General features: G+C 42.0%; 1 protein-coding gene across 1 annotated transcript in view; it reads left to right on the top strand.

Moving 5' to 3' along the window:
- Positions 1-20238, top strand: part of snd1 (staphylococcal nuclease and tudor domain containing 1) — a 175131-nt gene that overhangs the window by 124397 nt on the left and 30496 nt on the right. The window contains exon 18 of the mRNA XM_063905770.1: positions 14244-14385. Coding sequence (XP_063761840.1) covers positions 14244-14385 — 142 coding nt within the window. The remainder of the gene's footprint in view (positions 1-14243; positions 14386-20238) is intronic.

Genomic DNA, 20238 nt, shown 5'->3' on the forward strand with positions numbered 1-20238 from the left:
GACACACGCAAGTTTAGTCATTTACGCACACTTTGACATTTTTTAGGGCCCGCGCTCGGAGCCACACTTAACTCCATTTATTATGGGTCGGCAGTGAAATACCCCTCTCTTGCTGTTTCCCTCCATGCTTCCCTCTGCTGTCTAATGAAATGCTAAATATTTGTTTCTGCAGGGCACCATTTAAATGCGCTCTCTGCCGGTTGGACTCTTCAAACCTCGCCTTGTTTAATGAGTTCCAGTTTTATTACTTTCAAGGCATCAAGATGAATCCTGGTTGACACCATGGCCCTGCTGACACCTAAAAGGGCTGACATGTGTCCGCTATTTATATGCATTATTATTTATGTTGTAGTTACTCCATAAACACACAGCTTCATGTAGGGTCAGGGGTGTCCAAACATATCTCACTGAGGGCCACGTACAGAACAATATACGAAGGGCTGGTCCCTTATATTGGGGTATATACTGTAGCTATATTGCCTCACAAATGAAGTTAGCTAAATCAATCAAATGAAGGAACATTTTGCTGGATAATTGAATAGGTTTTAAAAAAAAAAACAGCCTACATCACAGCCTTTCAAGGGATTTCATTTATGTTATAAAAAAAGATGTACAGCTCATTCCTTTAAGCAGAAGCCTCAGATTTCTTATAATAAATGGGAAACATGAAGGGTATATTTCAGGCTTGTGATGCAAATAAGCTATTGGGCTTTTTTTTTTAAACTTGACTGAAATTATTTAAAAAGTGGGCGTATTAACCCATGAATATATTTGTGTGTATATATATATATATATATATATATATATATACACACAAATATATATATATTTCAGAAGTACAATAAAACCAGCACATGTTTCATGTGATGGCCATATTCCATTATTCTTTAGGATTGGTTGCAGGCCAATTACAAATGGACCACAGTTGGTCCCCGGGCTGTAGTATGGACACCCCCCAATCTAGGTTAGAGCAGATCAGTCCCCTCCGCTGTTAGCCGGGATGGGGAGAAGGAGCTTATAGCCGGTGTGGTTGCTACGCCTCATCACTTCTCTTTATTACCTGCGCTCAGACTCTGAGTCCTCCACACATTGGCAGACCGGTCTTGGTTGAGCGGCCACTTCTACTCCTAAATGCATTTTTTTTTTCCTGTGTTCGCCTCATCACAGTTCCTCTTCGCAGTCTTTCTTCCTTCCCCTTTTCTCACACTTTTTTTCCTCCCTCTTCAACTCGTCCGCTGTCTCTTCCGTTTTCATTTGCTCTCGAATCTTTCTCTTTTTCCATCATCTCCAATCAACCTGTTTTTCTCTCTGTCTCCCCTATTACCTTGGTCTTTTTCCAATCTATGCCCTGAATTAGACCTTCTCTTTATTATTCTCCCCTTACCTCACATGCTCTCTAATGTGTTCTCTTTGTAAGGAGAATTTAGAGTGCATTGATTCATTGATGTTTTTGTTTTTTTTTGACTCTCCTGTGGTCTCTCTAAAGGCAGCTCTTAGGAAATTTGATTTCCAACAAAAGCACCAAAACGCAAATTCCCCTGCTCATTTGTTCTTTATTGGATGATTTGATGGAGTCACTAGGTAACAAATGCTACTGCTGTATGTCTCCCTACCTTCTTATTTGAGCAGTTATCTGTATTGCTTATGAGTCACGCTCCACCAGCTCAGGGATGATATAAGCCACAATTCTGCCAACTGCAGAGGGCCATACCTGTCAGCCGAAGTTTTATTTGTCCGACTGCTATTTTAGTGTGTTTAGTGGCCTCTCAGGGATCGTCACACTGTCCCACAAAATAAAATATGTTCTGGTGACCCTAGTTAAGTCATAAAATGCCAGTGCACTGCAGATTGCCACTGCTTGGCTTGTGAGAAGGCATTCAACTTGTTTGTAAAACCTTAAAAAAAAGCTAGCCGTTAATAGAAAATAGATGGGTCCTTTTTTATGGGCTGTCAACCTTGGAGCCCAGTGACGTACAGGGAAAAAAAGGAATAAATAGATGAATAAAAGGAAGCGGAGAGGAGTGGAATGATTGCCATTGTTCAGAGGATTAATGGACTGGATTGGGGTGCGCAATACTTGAAATGGTTAAATGTGTACAATGTACTGCACATGTATACAGTTAAATGTTGTTATACACCTATTAGCATCATTTTGAATTGATATACTATAATTGTTAACAGATCCAAGTAGTTGATGAGTTGTTCTGCATTCTCCGTGTTGTTAGTTTGTATTTGACTGACCATTAGAGGTGTGGCTGGCCTAATCCATCCCATCAGTCAGAGTTAAGGGGGTGGAAGGGTTTATTAACAGGGCGGACAAGAAATAACTCTGTGCCTGTCCTCCTCTGTTGCCTCTTTGTCACCAACAAAGTCAGGTTTGAGATGATTCTTGATGGATTCTTAAGCCTTCCCCTTGTAATTTAGGTCAGCCCACTTTTAACTCTGCTCGTTCTCCTGGTTGGCTTGCCTGCAGAAAACACTCCACATCTAGAGAACGGGTCCACTCCTGCTAGTTTTGCAAGTGTGTTTTTGTGCATTTTACTGAGTCGCTCTCTTCCCCTCTCTCATGCCTCGGGGAGAGACGGTTACATAAACAGGCTCTCGTCATCACTACACTTCCGATTCCCCCTGTTGTACCAGTCTCTCTCAGCCTCTTTTTTTCAGTTTGTTCCTGTCTTTTATCCCCACATTTCCCACACTACTTCCCCAGCTCATTTCTGCTACTTCCTCTTGTGTCAATATGGGTCTCTGCAAAAACGTTTAGCATGGTTTCAATATGTTACTTGGGTCAGAGCATCTCGTTGAGACAGATGTTGAGACATAGAATAAGGCCTTTTGTCCTGAAAGGAAATGGAAAATACTTTCACTTTGCAAATAAGAATCAAATCATTTGCAAATTAGTTTCACATTACCTGATGTAATATGCCTTTTGAGCATTGCCTTTGTATCCATTTTGGATTTTACTGCTGCCAGTGTTCATTTTGACACCTAATTTAAATAAAATGCTTATAAGTTCAATTCATATTTGAGTTGTTTGTATCCGTCATAGTTTTCTGTCTCAAAATGTATAAGTTGTCAGCTTGTTTTTACCTAAAGGTCATCCTTTTCAAGTCATTGCTAGTCAAAGTTGTTTTGCTTCATTTTGTAAGTGACTTTTTTTAAACTTATACTTAGTTCTACAGTATGTCACATCCACTTTTTTATTGAACATTTCATTCAGTATAGCCTAGCCAAAACTGATCATTTTGTCATGTTAGTCCAGCATTTAATCCTTTTATATTGTTTCTGATGAAAAAGTTGTGGACAAACATATTTCATCACTTTTTTTACCAGTCAACACTAGCTACTGCAGTTTGCTGAAGGTCATGTGGTCTTTTCCTACATTCACCAGTAAACAAAGGAATCAAATACTTAATCCGTCGGACCAATTTCACATCTCAGTGGTAAATGGGTTGAATGGGCAAATCAGCAAAATCCTAAATGCCTCAAGTGCCCGGTCATCTGACTCATAGGGCTGTTAAAGCTCTGTTGATCTCCTGCCTCTGTCAACTTATGAGTTAGGATTTGGTCTCTGACACACACGTGACCGACCGTCCCTCCTAAAGAGACGCTGATTAGTTCAGTTGTTTGTCAAACTGGGAGAGCATCAGTAGACCTTTTGAATCGCTCAACAAACTGTGAGATGTGATTCAAGGAGCATTACCTCTGATGTGATAGTATTACCATAGCTTTCCTCCCCTTACCCTTCTCCCCCTCCCCCTTTCTATTTCCCTTTTCTTCGTTCTTGTTTTCTCTTTCCATCGCTGCTTCTTGCCAAAGCCAGATCCATATTAACCTCTCTGTCACTCTCTGCTATCCTGCATCTCTTCCCAGTTCCCTTAATCCCCCACCAGCTCTGCCTGCGTAGCCCCCTCCCCTTTTCATACCTCTATTATTTTCCTTCTCCTTAAATGGAGAGTGCATAGGGAGCGGAAGAACAATCGAGTGGAAGGTGTGATCAGAGAGAAAAATGATCAGGAGTCCTCCACAGAGAAAGAGAAGAGATAACGCCACCCTAGAAAAACCAGTCGTCATGGCAACAGCGTGGCAACCCACTACAAACTAGCCTGTTAATTAAAAAGTTGATTAATTGCCTTTAATAGAATACTTACACATTTTAACATGGCGGTAGTTCTGGTTTTTTAATCACCTCACTTTGTTCTCCCCTTTTCCTCTTCCTGTCTGTGTAACTTTGAGCTCTTCCATTATTTCCACTGATGGACACAATAATCAATATTAATCAGCTTGAGTTTATAACCATATCTTACAGAGGAAGGACAGAAAGAACAACGGAGGGCGGAAGGGACACGAGGTGCTGTAAAAAATCTGAGTTTTCTCCTTCATTTCAGCCCCACATGTCGTTAAGCCAGCGGAACTTCACCCATGTGCATTCAAAGTCATAACAATGGCTGTGAAAGGAAGAGGACAAGGTCAAAGAATATGGGGAAAGTGATCTAGAAATGCAAAATCAGTGCACCTCATGTAAACATAGCAATCAAACCCAAATCAGGAAAAGCTTGCGTCCCTCTGAAACCGCTCTGCATCCTGCTTACTTTTTACCAAGGTTATCACGATACAAAATCACACAAAGTGTTTGTCTGGACTAAAGCTTAATTATTTTGTAACCCTGCTTCCTTTCAGTCGATTTTTTCCCCCGCCTCTCTATCTGCGCTATTTAAAGATGGAGTGTATGTATCACTTGCTCTCACACTTGCAGCTGGCCGGCTTTTAATGGCGTGCTTATTCCCCGGCGCCGCTTTTTTGTTCTGATCTGACGACACTTCGCTCGGCTTGATCATCTTTTAATGGCCACGGATGGACACAGTCACTGCTCCGGTTAAATATGACCAAAAAAAGGCCAACTTGACATAAGGCTCCATATGCTGTGAGTGACTGCCTCCAGGGACGATGTGTGTGGTTTGGTCTGTGTGTGTGAGCTGTGCCTGGTGCAGCCGTCTGGTTTTCCATACCGGCTAAGTAGGGTGGCGCCAATCAGGACGGTGGCACAGGTGTAGGTTTGTGTGCATGTCATTACACATGCACCCACATGTCCTGTTTCCATGGTTACACCTTGCCCTCCTTTAGTATATGCAGAAGTGCCACCAACCTGTCAGTCGCAAGATAGTAATTATTCATTCTTCGCATATTTCTTTATTGTTCTGTATTTTATTTGCTCTTTTGTCTTTTATTTGCACTCAAATGTGCTAAGTAAATAAATAAACGTATAGTACTTTCTCAGCGGCTCTGACAGACCAGCTCTCACCCCCCACCCCCCGACTCAACACATACGTCTAAGTGGATCAATTTATGTCAATTTAAAAAGTGTAACAAGTTACCGCTGCGAGAGCCTTAGGTCATCCCTGAGCCCTCAACTGTCTCCCGTGTGTGTCCGTGTGTGTGGGGTGGCATAAGGGGGGACATATTAGCCGTGTAAGCCGGGGTTGAGTGGCCCTGCCGCCCGCCTGCCGCCTCTGTGATGTGAGAACATCTGTTGGCTGTGATATGAAGCTAGGGAGTATGGTTTTCTCTCCCGCTTCTCCCTCTCTCCTTCGCTCGCTCTCCCGTTTCTCTTATGAATTCCCAGCTGCTCGGCTCCCTCCCTTCACCTAAAAACCCTGTCCCGCGCCACCTGTGCAGTTTTAATGCATAATTTATCTGCTAAGTAACCACATCCGAGAGACTCTCCCCTCCATCCTTCTCCTGCTTTCACTCTCTTCCTTCAGTGTCTGCTCGGGATGTGAAAACGGACACCTATTTTTCTAATAGTCTTATTGAAGGAGATTAGGATTGATTGGGCTCCTGTGGTGGGCAGTGTATCCAAGAGTTGAAATCCACAGTCGGTGTTGCTTTGGCTTTAACCTACAACCTAGAGCTTGGCACTCTTTGAGGAGGTCATTTTGCCTAAAACTGTAATGTGTCCTGTAATGATAACATAAATACAAAAATACAGAATTGTTTATTATAGAATCTATTGGTATATTAGATTTCACCTCCAGATGTTTCCTAGGTTAAGTGTATTTGTGACTGTTTTTATTTATTTATTAATGTGTTTTTTTTAACTATACGGATAAAACCTTGTCAAAACAATCTCCCTTTTTAAAATGATTGATGTGTTAGACCAATCGTCCCCCCAAACATGATGTACTGGTGTTACGTGACTTCAGTTTTTACAGCTTGTCAGATAGGCCTGTGTGCAGCTGACGTTTTAAGTTACCGGGTCCGCCTGTGTGGCCTTGCAGTCGTCCTGTATTAGCCCACTGTGGCAGGAAGCATGTTGCTACACCATCGTAGCTCAACCTGGACCAATCCTTCCCAAGGCCACGACAGTGCCTCTGTGCACGTACATATGTTTGTGTCTTCTTAGCCCGTGTCTATATGCTTTATGATGCAAGACTGCCATGCTTTATGTCTAAATATGTGGACAGCAGGGAAGGAATGACAAGAAGCTTGCATACAAGCAAAGCCTCCCCTCCAATAAATCAGATCTCCTCCTCTTCCATGGCCGCCCCTCTTACTTATCCCACCACGACAAGGTTAACCATCAGGGTTAATGTACCAAAACCCCATTTAACCTTGGAGGCGAGCCTTTTAGGGCTATGCGATTGCATTGGGTTAATGTCTTTTCTCTCTACTGTACAAGAGCGATCGGACAGCCCTGACACCTGTCACTCAACTCACTGTCCAATTAAGATCAATACAGACAACAGGTCTGTTGTGTCACATCCATTGTGATCACTCAAATGAACTGTAAAACTGCCGATAAATCTAAGTGAGGGACCCTTGTAGGCCGCCTGTCAGTCAGTGGAGCAGTGTGCTACCTTTATCTTCTCCCAGGATTTACCTGGCACCAACCTTTTATCACATTAGTTGAGTCATCTTTGAATAACCAAAGTAGCAATTGCATCAGCAAAGAGGAGCAGAGACAAAGAATATTTTCCAGTGTTTTGATTTATTTTTCAAATGTCCATATGGAGAATATTACTTGCTTTTTTACTCATTTGTAACGGGTGATTTTAACCTGAACCCCCCATTTCAACTTATCATAAGCCAATAACCCTCCACCTGTTTATCAAGGCTTGAATTATTGATGCTAATGAGGAATTACACCCTGGTCTATGCCACCAATGCACCTTTAAATACTTATCTAATTATAAATGTCATGAAACCCGCATGACGTGAGGAATTGATTCATTTTTCAAGTGTTAAAGTGACTTTAAGAGGAGGCGACTCAATCATAGCAGTTGTGTTGAAGCAATTGTCTGTCTTGTTGATCATTCTCAGCCTCTAATGGCTTTGTCGATATGGACAACATCATCGAGCAAAAGGAAATCCGGGTCATTCACCTTTCTGCCACGCCAACCTGTCCCACTCATGAACGTGACTGCAATGCTGATTTCTATTGAGCGCTTTCCACTTTGAAGGCCAATCAATTTGTTGTATTCACCAGGATAATGTTTGTAAGAAATATTATGGAGGGAATGCACTGAATACTAAAACAGAACATACAGGAAGTATCATAAAGCTGATTGTTTGGGCCACAAAAGTGAGTATTTTCTACAGAGGAGCATGATTTAGAGCAGAAAGGTCTGTGTTTACCTTTCATTGGAAGAGGCAGCCTTCTTTTCCCTTTGATACCTTGCATTGTTGTTCACCCAGCCGGCATCTATACGGCATCAAAGTGATCGTAAGTAAATGTGGTCCCTTTCTATTCTTGAGTCGAGCTTTAAGCTTTTTGAAGTGAGCTTCTTAAAAAGGCCACAAGTGAACACTGAAGCACCGAAAGACAGAAAAAACGTGCCCTCGATTGAATTAATTATCCATTCTCTCCAAAGGGGATTCATCAGGGATATAATGGGGGCTAAATTGATTTACAAAGTGCGCTCTTATGACTAACATGCTCCTATTGATTTCAATTGTTCTCCAAGTGTTATTCGGTAATAAAATAACAATGGAGCCATGTAAGAAGACGGGCCACTCTATAATATCTCGCTCATATTCAAACATACATCAGCTACTTTCAGACAGCTGCATTGTCTCAGAGAGTTCATCATAGGCTGCGAGGGGCTCAGATACCTTCTCCAGTGAGGTGTGTTTGAATCAGTGGGCAGCGACATGTGCATACTGCAGCTGTCGAGCGCTTCTTATAGAGTGCATTAGTATCGCAAAGACGGGCTAATGAGGAACTGTGAAGACGGACTGTGTTTGGAGGAGTGCTCATAATGTTCTCTTCAGGGAGCGCTCTCTTCTGAGTATCAGATTAATCAGAAAAGGGGTGTATCATCTTCTTATTTTCTCAAATCATAGGAAACTTTCTATAGAGATTTACTCCTAAACAACTTGTAAACCAAATTCTATGTGATTTAGTATGACAGTCGGGTTGGACTGAATAAGGTTAAAGCCACACCCTTTGTCTTTTTATTCTTGAAATGTGGGCCTGCTTTTAGTGCATGATATACTTTATGGAGCAATTTTTGACTAGAATTGACTCTCTGAGGACTTTAATCAGTGTTCAAACCAACCTTCACCCCCTTGTTCAGTCATCCATCTGTGTGTTCAGTCATCCATCTGTTTGTGTATTCACCCACCTGTGCTTGTGTGTGTGTATCTACTGTATGAATGTATCTCAGTCGTTCTTCGCTGCTGCGCTCTTTATCAAATTAGAAATATCCCTACAAATCAGCGCTGAGTTGATCAGCAGCCAGCAGAGCTCTCCAAAGCAGAGTTACTCTTCCATCAGAGAAGTGTCTGATGTGCCAAGCTCAGAAATTAAATCTGGCCACCAGTGAATTGCTGTAATGATTTGCCCAACAGACAGGTATTTCTTCTTCAGGATGTTTGTGGTTTGCATCCACGTTTCATCTGTGTAAGGCTTAAGAGGTGTAGCAAGATTAAGGAAGCCGGGAAATGGATGAGTTGGGGCCTGTGTCCACATAGAAAAAGGCCAGAAAGAGGCGCCCTCAGCGTTTCATCAAGAAAACACTCCCAGCTCTTTTTTGTTTTCGTGACCACTGTTGTAAGTGTATATTTTTCCACTTTGACCACCACTTAGATGATTCTTGCTCCCACACTATGAATGTATGAGCTTGTCACTGCTCTGTCTGACAGCCATAAACAAGGAAGAAGGACGATAAAAGTCTCATACTCACGGCAGCAGCATCCGGTGTCCACCCGGCTGATCTGCTCCGACAAATGGGCCTTTAGGTCTCTGTTATGATAGTTTCTGTCTGACAGACACAGCCCAAAAACAAGCTTTTCACCGGCAATCTTCTGAAAAGTTCAATATTTTCATCTCACAGCGCCACATCAAACCGTCGGAGCATTCAGAAAAAATAGACGCTGGGTGCTGCACCTTCTCTGGAGTCGGCTACCTCCGATTGCATGCGCTTGGTCCTCATTGGAATCGATTGAAAACAGCACAGAAAAAGGCACTACATGGACTCTGCTACCTGAATGAGACGTGACAGACATGAATTTGTGAAATGTAAATAGAAGCAGACCTTCTCCCCACTCTGTTGGTGAACACTTCTTTCATGGGGCCAGTCGTCACATCACCCCTCTGCACTCACAAGTGTGTTTTGTCATTCAGGAGTTGTGAAGGTCAGCCTAACCTGCCATCTCTCTCAGATCGGCCTCCATTATTAGGACTTGTTGTCCTTTCAGCCCGAGCTTAATGGGCTGCTGCTTTTTTCCTTTTCCCCATCTTTCTATCGCTCTCCTCTCTCTGCCCCCCCCCCCCCCCTTCATTGTCTCTGGCAGCTTGGTGTCTCTAGCGTCTGGCTGCAGTTGCAGAAGCAGCAGTCACATACCTGCATTCAAGTGGAACAAACAGGATGGTTGGCTGCTTACGGAAGGTCATCAGCCCTGGGCACAGCGTGTGTGTGTGTGCGCGCGCGGGCGTCTGCGTGTATTTTCTCTACTTTAAAAAGAGATGAAGCTCTACAGTTATCCTGATGCAAAACCGTGTGAAACAAATAACCAATAGATGATCTTCCAATTGTATTTTTACCGTGACAGATGCTCTTTATGTGCGAGGGATATCTTGTACTAGTGTAAATACTTTAAAGAACTAAACATACTTTCAATATTTATTTTTGAGTGTTGGGCCCATGCGACAGCTTGTGTTCTCAAACATTTCATGGTAACGTTTTCAGCTCCAATGTGTGCTTCTCATAGCGTGACTATACTGGAGACAACTTTTTAATGCTTCTGTTATAAGCATGATAGAATTAAAGCATGAAAAGTATCAATTTTATCAATATTACCAATCCATTCTCACGTTCCACTTGTGTGCAAACACTACCCAAACCAGAAAGTGGCCTTAAGCTGCATCTCAGTTAGCGTGCTGTTCACGCTAAGCCTTCTGTGCGGACAAAGCAATAGCCCTAATTCACATGTGCAGCTACAAAGGGAGTAGAAGAAGTAGGATTTCATTTTACTGGAAACCTTCAAATATCCAGCCGTGCACTCTTCGGCAACTCAAACAACAATAGATCTTTTGTTGGTTGCAACAGAGAAAAAAGAACACATCACGTTGAACTGCCCATATGCAGAGTAGGAGCTGGAAATGGAAGGTAAAAAAGACATCAACAAAACAAAACAATCCAGATTTTGGGTGCAAGGGATCGCCTGCCTGTTCATATTGTTGATTCTATCTGCATCTGTTGGTCCTGTGATAGTTGTATGCAGTTGTGCAAATTTCAATCACCGTTTTATTTTTACCTGTCACTTCGAGAGTCACACTCGCCACAGAGTCAGAGGTCAACAGGAAGCCCTGTGGCTATGCTTGGTATCAGATCCCAACCATAAGCCCACCCACTTGCTACCACCCTCAAGGTGCCACGGTGATGGCCACCAGCCTAATAAAACGTGACACTCTAATCTTTGTCTTCCATAATTATTGCCGCACATTTGATTTAAAGCCATGTCAGCGCCGTTGCAACGAGGGAAGCGTGTTTGCATTCCAGCATTTGTGTCTGTGCATATAATGTGTGTATGTAATGGTGCTAATAATGCACATGCAGGTCTAATGCCATACACAAAAAAAAATCCAGGTTGATCTCAGGGTTTACGAAGCGTGGCTGCATTTTCGGTCTTCATTAACCTCGCTCGCCCTCAATCCACAGAATTTCCACCTTTTTATTTTCCGTTCTCCAGCTCCTTCCGTCCTTCAGCATTGGTGGGATGAATAATTGAAGAGGTAATTGGGTAGTGTGGCCCTGTCTTTTGTTGGGGGGGTAGTCAGGGCAGCAGTCACTCTTTTCATGGCTAACAGTTGCAAGCATTTGTCCCATGGTTATTAATATCATTTAATTTCCCCTTCCTCATTCTCCAATTTCTCTTGTGAGCACAGACACACACAGTTCCCTCTCATCACCACATCAATGAGGTAAAAGGATAATCATAGCGTGCTGAAGAGCCAGAATATATATTAAAAAGAAAAAGCAGCCTCGGGTATGATTAACTAAGGCTTTACACTAGCAGCTCTGCAGATGAGCTAAGGCAAGAGGGAAAAAAGTGAAACATTAAAACTAGCTAATCTAATTAGCTCTATGATACCACACCGTTAAATAATTACCCAGAACCTAATTGGGTAATATCACTGCCTTATTAAAAAAAAAAGAAGAAAATCTGTCTGCCTTTTCCCCCTCTCTTTCTGTAACCTTTCAAAGTAAACACTTCCCAAATAGCCTGCAGAAATTACAAGAGAAAACACGCTGAGCTGCTGCTGCTGATGCACGAGAAGTTGGAGCACCGTGGAGCTCGGGTGCACTTTTTGACTTTTGAGTTCCCCGCCCCTCTTCACTCTCCGTCTCCCCCCCCCTTCGCTTCATCTGCAGGGAGTTGATTGGATCGCTTTCATTCGGACCATCCTGTGTCGGGACCCGTGCTTTAATACATTTACTGTACTTGGAGCCGTATACACCTTTTTTATATACAGTCCTGACAACCACCTACTCTTTCTGCCGCATCCCTTGCTCTCTAAACACACACACACATACACACACACACACACACACACACACACACACACACACACACACACACACACACACACACACACACACACACACACACACACACACACACACACACACACACACCCTCACTGACATCCATGCAGTTTGATATGTGGCCCAAGGCAAAGCACTTCTCCGTAATGAGCCTCCTGCCCTCTGTTTCTCCTGGGGAGCCGGAAAAGAAGTAACCTTGATGCAGAATAGAAAGGATTCAGCCTGTTTACACACACATTAATATGCTTGTGAGGAAGCTCATTGACTTTATTGTTTCCCTAACCTGTCATCAACAACACCACAGTCCATGGCTAACCTCAACCTGATTCTAACAATAACGTTAAACTCGTTAAATATCCTCACATTACAAAACTTCCAAGGTCTAAAACGTTTGACGTAGAATTGGTGGTTATCATTGACACTAGTTGGGGCATGTTGGATTCTTTTCTCTGCTATATTTTTAATCTTAAAGATGGTTTTGTTTGTCACGTTTTAACAGAAACATCTTAATTATGAGCAGCACATTGTTTCTTGCTATTGTACTTTAATTTAACTCTAAGTTAGGGCTGCAAGTTTTAATTGTTTTTATGTCTTTGCCCCTAAATTACAGACTATTCTCTTGAGTCTCTAAACTGAAACTCATTTGGCAACTTTTACCGTGAGGATTATCCAGTTTCTAATCATTTGCAGAGTCGTTTATAAAAAAGCATGATTACTTTCAAATCATCAGCGGGGAGTGTGGAATCAGTCGATTGGTCTATTATAACTCTTACTATTAGGGAATATTTTGCTTAGGTGTTTAACCTTTGACCTAGTTCTTCATTTTCTCCTTTTCAGTTTCTGACCGAGCATAAGCTCACCTGAGATAGTTTATTGTTTAGGGATGTCTAGAAGCCCTTATCTGGAAGGTAGGTTCCCTGGTGTTCATTCTTTTCTGATGTACGACAGCTTTAGTTAGGTTTAGGATCCATATTTGTTTAGTCTGGGGACTGAAGAATGTTGATTGTCTATTCGGAACTATCTAAAACCTCGTCCTTCAGTAGAGATCTTCAGAACTGGTCGGGCAACCGCTGCGTCAACTCGTGGCTGCAGCACGTGTAGTCAATTCTCCGGCCGTTAACTTCATAATAAACCTTCAGTGTTTGCCATCAAAGTTCCAGCTCTCCTGTTTCTCTCTGAGTTTGGTCTCCATTGCTCCAGAAGTTTCCATCACACTTACCATGTAGACAAAAGAATCTCCACTATTATGTGCTTTGAATTGAAACGTCTGTTTAGTGTAATCGTTGTTCAGAAAGCTGTGGTTGGAATGAAATGTTTTAGTTTGGCCCAACATAATGAGTAATACATTTTGATTTCATCAAACAAATCAGTAATGCGTCAGTGCCTTCCTTTATGTCTATCTCTTTCATTATAATGATGCTCTCACAATTATGTGACCCAATTACACGGAAAATGTATGGATCAATGTTCTGTCTCAGGTGGGAGAAAAAAGCTGTGAACATATTGAGTTAATAGACAAATGAGAAACATTAGACAGTTGTTAGTTTGATTCAAGTTCTCAATCTACTATCCTCATTTACGTTTCTGTTCCTCAAATTATACTCTAAACTGCTTAAGCAGAAGTATTGGATAATTGAGAATTTGAGAAATATTGAAGGAAAGCCACTTGAGATTTGGCTTCTCATTTTCAAGTGGCTCCTCAAACATAAATACACAAATGATCCAACACATAGACAGTTGCATAACATAACATACACTAGTACATATACACACATACAGAAAGCTCGCTCACCCTCTCACCACCTCCAGCCCTCGACAGTTGTACAGGAAAAACAATGACCAGATAATAAAGTTTGAATGTAAGTTGGTATGCTAAAGGCATAAACAAGGTGTGAATATAAACATGTCCTTGATTAGTGGGAAGAGGTAATGGATCTAACAGAAAGAGGAAGATTATTCCAATCAAAAGGAGCTTTGTATTTAAATGACCTGTGTCCCACTCATTTGGAAATCCTTTGGTTAAAGAAAAAGGAAGCTGTCTCAGTGGATATGAAGATCTAAATGGAACCAAAAGCTATTTCATAAAAGAGTGACAACATTATTAAAGATAGACCTTATCCAATGAGATTGAAATGAATTAAAAAGCATATGATGCGTTTACTGACCTGTCCCCTGTGTGTTTGTGTTTTGCAGATCTGGGCCAATTACGAGGAGAAACCAGTAGAGGAGGTTGTGTATGTAACAGAAGAAAAGGAACGAGTGGCCAACTACAGACCAGTGTTCGTCACCGAAATCTGCGACACCCTGCACTTCTACACCCAGGACGTAGAGACAGGTACGTTAACCTGGTGGGAAAACAGATTTAGTCAATAAGTAAAACTTTGAATTGTTGTGGAAACATTTTGTAGGACTGTTTCCTCCTCCTCTTCACAGAATACCAACCTTTCTCAGGTGCAAACGAGGGCTCTCTGACTTTTGATTCCTTTTTAACACCACACTGACTTTATGAATGACAATTATCTCTACCACTCTGACGCAGCCCCCCCTCCCTCTAGCGAACACAACTCAAAGGAAGTCCTCCTTGTTATTACGACTGAATGACAGGAATAAATCACACCATCCCTTCCTGTCAGCAGTGACACGGGGGAGGAGAGGAGAGAAAAGTTTGGAGATGGGAAAACTAACAATCCCTAGTATTCCTGCATGGCTGCTCCCTCTGAGTGTGTGTGTGTGTGTGTGTATGTGTGTGTGTGTGTGTGTGTGTGTGTGTGTGTGTGTGGATGCACACTTAATGCCTCCCTACATTCTGTTTTGTTCAGGGTAACGGTCCGTCTTTTTTAGGTAGTGTACTTAATGAGCCGTCATCCTCAGAATCAAGCTGTGTGTGTAGGCATACATATGTATCCAGGTTTGTTTACACACACATACAAACAGCAGCTTGTTGTCACTAAGTTGTCAAAGGTAGCAACAGTAACTAAGGGCAGACAGAGCTTAGGCTGCATTTCCCTCAGCAACACTTTTGCTATTTTTGCCATCACAGTCTGTACTTTAGGGTCCACATCATGTGGAAGTGGAATTTGTTTTTATAGAAACTTGGCCAGTCTTCAGAGTAATCGAGAATTCAAACCAACCTGTCTGTGTTGCCTCGGATTTGTTGGCTTAATCAATGTCACAATTACACCAAAAACCTGCGCTCATAAACTCGCTGGAACCGTTCTGAAGCCTTCATGCCAATCACCGTCCCTTCATCGTGTGCCAGCCTGTGTGTGGGAGCGGCACAGGATGCTGAAGTCTTCCTCTCTCTGCCGCCCCGCACATCTGGCCCCACTGCCTGTTGCCTTTCCGATGCCATGAAATCGACTTTGGCCACCTCTTAGTTTGCCATAATTACTTAATGTGACTTCATTTACTGCCAATCTGAGCCCAAGCATCACTCACACCATAATAATCCAATCACAAATGAGTGTAGAAAGCCCCCTCGATTGTTCTTTTGAATGCGCCTCTACCTCCCCTTCCTCCTGGGGTTAATAAGAGTGCAAAAACAATCTGTTATTCATCTCCTCTTCCCTGGATTCAAATCTGTAGCCTTTACATTTCCTCTGGCTACTTCAGCTTCATTCCCCCGCAGGTCAGCCAAGATGTTAAGGTTGTGTGTGACGTTTTATCACTGATCAGAATCACGTGTAACCGGCAGGAGTCTGAATGTACAGCATCACTCACTGTCAGCTGGGAAAATGTAAAGGAAAGATGCCTTGTGGAATTTATGATCTAATGGGTTTTTCTTGGGATACACGAAAGAGCACGTCCAAATGTTTTTATAGATTTAAAGCACATTTCCCATATATTCTTTAGGGTCTGTAAGGGGAGCAACTGAAGTGTTTAACAAAATGTACACAAACTGCATTTTTTATATTGCTGCTCAGTGTGGTTTGACAGGATTGCTGTGAGATATTTAATATTTCTCATGTAGAGGCATGATTTTAGATGATCCAGCAATGCTGCAGCCTTTTTATTTATTTTCTCCCTTTAATTGCCCTGTGTTCCCTCCACCAAGAAGCTTACGTGCTAGTAAAAAAAAAAAGTGTTATTCTCAGCAGGGAGGCAAAACCTGACCAGTCCTCACCCCTTCCTCCTTCTCCTCATCTCCCTTTACATCACGCTGTTTGTCCGCCCCACCTCCCTCCATCTCTTTTTTCTCCCGTTGGTCTCTTTCATTTTCGCTGACGCTCCCTCAAAGCTACATTAAGTCATACCAACCCCTTGAAGAGCACATCAAAGTGTTAGGGCCTGTAAAATCATACAAGCTGAGTGCTTTGCAATATCATTACATGCCCCCCCCCCCCCCTCGCTTTCCCTCAGTTTCTCAAGTGAAGGAATATATATATAAACTCAGACAAGCTTGCAATCAGAGTCTGAGTTTCATAAATACGCCTGTGTTCGTGACTGATGGCAACAGAACTTTGCATGAATTGAAAAGCTTGGATAATGTGTGCAAGTTCACCTCTATGTTGTGACCTCATCCCGTGGGTGCTGCACTTCGGACAGGGCATCTAACCAATCACACCTGTCAAAGAAATGATGTGGAACACAAACAAAAGCTGACACTTCACTCACATGACAGACAGCTGGTACTAATGTAAACATCCCTGCAGTTCATCATAATACAAAAGCCCTTTATGCCCTCTGTGACACCCAGAATTCAAATACTTCTCGATTGTTTACAACACCTACCCATCTTGTGCTCTGCAGTTACAAATTCACCGGCTCAGAGTCAAAATTCTGAGTGTTTTTTGGCACCGCTACCACCACTCCATTTGCCAGATGGAGCAAACACTTTCATTGAGTACTCCTTGACCATCCTTGAGGTATAGCACGCTTGTGACACAGAGTGCCAGCTAACTGTCTCTCCCCGGTCCCGCCTGATGTTCAGTTTGGAAGGCGGGGGTAAGCCTCACTGAAAGACAAATAAAATGGTGGTGCTTTTTATGGTCAATGCGAGACCATTTTACTTAACTTCAATGATCACAGATTTTATTGTGGGTGTAAAAAGCAATCATGAAAGGTAGCTGTATTTATAGAAGCACAAATGATTAAAAATGCAACTGGGACCAGCAGGGGAAAGTAATTTTTCTGTCTTGCGCTATGCTCCCATTTTGTTTTCAACCGTATCTTCAATAAGATAAGATGAACTTTATCGATTCCAAGTAGGAAAATTAAAGTGTCACAGCCGCAAGATGAGAAGGGAAAAAGCAGTGAAATGTTCCAGGTAGCGAGATAATTCTCTCAATAAGGAGCAGGAGCTCTTACAACCTTCTTAAAACCAGGGTTTTAAAAAGTAAATTCAAATAAATGAACAAGACTGATATACATAGAAACGTATACATTTTGAGGCAGATGGCAGCACAATATAGTCCCCAGTAGGGCCAGTTAAATAGCACATCTGTTGGATAGCAATAAAGAAAACACAGGGAGAAACATTATAAAAACAATAGGATAACCGCCATCTTTATGTAAATACTATTACAGAACATTAATCCTATGGGAGTCTGGGGTCCAGGATTTCTTGTATTGTGGTCTCACTGAGGGCAGTGGTGAACAAAGTGTACACAGCTGTTGTTACACTTAAACGAACAAAGGCCCACAAAATCATGTTCACGCTGTTAGCTACTAAGTGGTCCTCGTTTTAGTTTTTTTTCTGTGGAGGAAGCTTGGTATGTAATATATTTATATTCTCTGGGGATCCTTAGCGCTCTGTGTTTTACCCCTTTTCCCATTTTAATTATTCACATTTAATTACTCTTAAGTGCTTCTTTTTTCACATATGGATATCTTTACACAAGCCCGATAAGTGATTAAATTCACGTTAGTTTTTTCTTCCCAGTCACTGAGAAGCTTGAGGGATTGCGCTCTTAAATCCTCCGTTTATTTTAAGGTTCTTTATCTGTCGCTGTATGCGGTTATCTCTCATTGTCTCACTGTCCTCCCCGCGCACATTGTCTCTTCCTCATACTGCTTTTTCTCTCCCGATTTTTCCTTTTTTCTGTATTGCTCTGTCTCCGGAGGCTATATGTAATTACTGTCGGAGGGGGACCTGCATAGATCTTTGTGACCTTGGACACTAAAAGACAGAGGCCACTCCAGGCACAGGGGGGAGCAAGTGACTATGCTGTACACTGTTGTTGCTTCGCCTGTATGCGGCAGAGTCCACATAATTAAAAAACTTTCTAAATATAGCCCTGGAGTCTTTATGGATGCGTATCAGCAATCGCTGCTCTGCTGCTTTACAAGTTTTTATAATCAAAGACATTAAGTACAGGGGTATTAGTTTCCCTAAAATTCATGAGCTGAGCCCCAGTTTCATAGTGCATACTGTAGTTTTGAATGGACTTAAAAGGATAAATTAGATGCTTAGTGCAGATATGTTGTTTATTGAATGTATGTAACCATGATTAATTTAAAAAGTCATCGAACCCATAAGTGAACAAAATATGGCCTTATTTGGTCTTTAATCTTTTTTTTTTTAAATGTAAACGTGCAAAAAATGAAAATGGGAAGTAAGATTTTATTGCTATTTTTCTTGAAAATATTTGGCTTCTTTTGTTTTTTAAATAATTTGCCAAATACCTCTCGCATTTACATCACGCAGATCTGGAAAGTGGAAAAATTCAATTGCCTGCAAGATTGTCCTTCATTTTCATTTCAAGTGTCATTTAAAAAGTCTTGAATCTAACTTTCGGAACCCTAGGGTAAGCTAGAGAACCCTCAGAAATGTTAGATTTAATAATGTCCTGCAGACTGCTTCACTAGACACCACTACGGGCTCTTCTTTGCCAAGCTAGCAGCCTCCTCCGGTTTGTGGTCGTCAACCCCGAGTGTCCAGGTTGCTAGGGCCCGGACATCGGCTGACAAACGCACGATTTCTGCCCACCTCAAGCCTCCGCTGTGGCGCAGTTGGTGGTACATCCTGTCTGGTGCTTGTTTCCTGGCACTCACACAGACTGATAATGAGTGGAGTCGTTCCCCCCCAACCAGGTGCCACTCCGTCCACATTATTCACACTTCTACCTTTTACACACAGCAGCTGTTCATCACCTAATGATGCTGGACCTAGCTACTGATGGAGCAAGGCATGCAGGGAGCTCTTCTCTCTCTGGCTGCACTTCAGTCCTGGCCCTTTGTGTCTTTGGGGATTGAATTCCATTACTTTGAAATGTTAGGTCCCAATTTTACATTATGTCTTCGAGTGCTTGATTCCTTTTTGCCAATTGAGGAATCGTCTTATTTCCTCTGTGTTGGGTTCCTCTACTCCGATGTTTCCCGCACAACATCTTTGGTAATATGGCCTCTCTACAGTGATCTCCCAGTAATAACATATTTCTTTTCAAATCCACCCTCTATATTAAATGGAGGCGAGTTGCCACAGTAACCATGGTGTTCACGGTTTCGATTTCAATAAGAGGACATGAGAATTACTGCAGCATTTCATATTGATTAGGGTGAGTGGCCCGCTAATTGGATGTCATGTCAAGGCAGCCAAGTGATGATTACTTTATACAAAAGAGCTTAACAAAAAAACAAGGGTGCACATTTAGACACTCAAGTCCCTGCACAGCCTGCAGTGTTTGCTTTACATTTTCATTCTCTATGAAACATCTTCCTGAGGCAAGTCAGTCAGGGGGGTGAGATAATTAGCTCCTACAACCGAGCGTTATGCAACGACTTTTTCCACAAAAGCATTTGAGAAAGTCATTTTTCTCTTAATCAAGGGAGTTCTTTGTTGAACAATGTAATTAAAACAATGAAGTGAAGGAACTAATTGGGGAAATTAAAAAATGAGCTCATGAATTTCAGGCAACATACAAAAGAAATGCAACATCCTGCTAAATGTGACAATTGTATAAACGATTATGTTGAATAGTTTAATGGCCCCATTACATTAGGGGGCTGTAATTGCTTTAGTGTTCTGTCGATGTACATGCAGTCATCTTAAAGCGGCTTGTCTTTAACACCATTAGGTTTAATTTTTACATTCAGTCTGATTAAAATGTGCTGCCTTCTTAATATTGAGAACACGTTGTCTTCTTTACAGGCTTGAAAAGGAAAAGAGCTTCTTGCTATGAAGAATTTACCCAGACCGTGGCCCATGTTGGGTCCTTTTTGTCTTTTATGTCTCTTGTTTTAAACATGG

The sequence above is a fragment of the Eleginops maclovinus genome, chromosome 17 (assembly GCF_036324505.1).
Source record: "Eleginops maclovinus isolate JMC-PN-2008 ecotype Puerto Natales chromosome 17, JC_Emac_rtc_rv5, whole genome shotgun sequence".
NCBI classification, from domain to species: domain Eukaryota; kingdom Metazoa; phylum Chordata; class Actinopteri; order Perciformes; family Eleginopidae; genus Eleginops; species Eleginops maclovinus.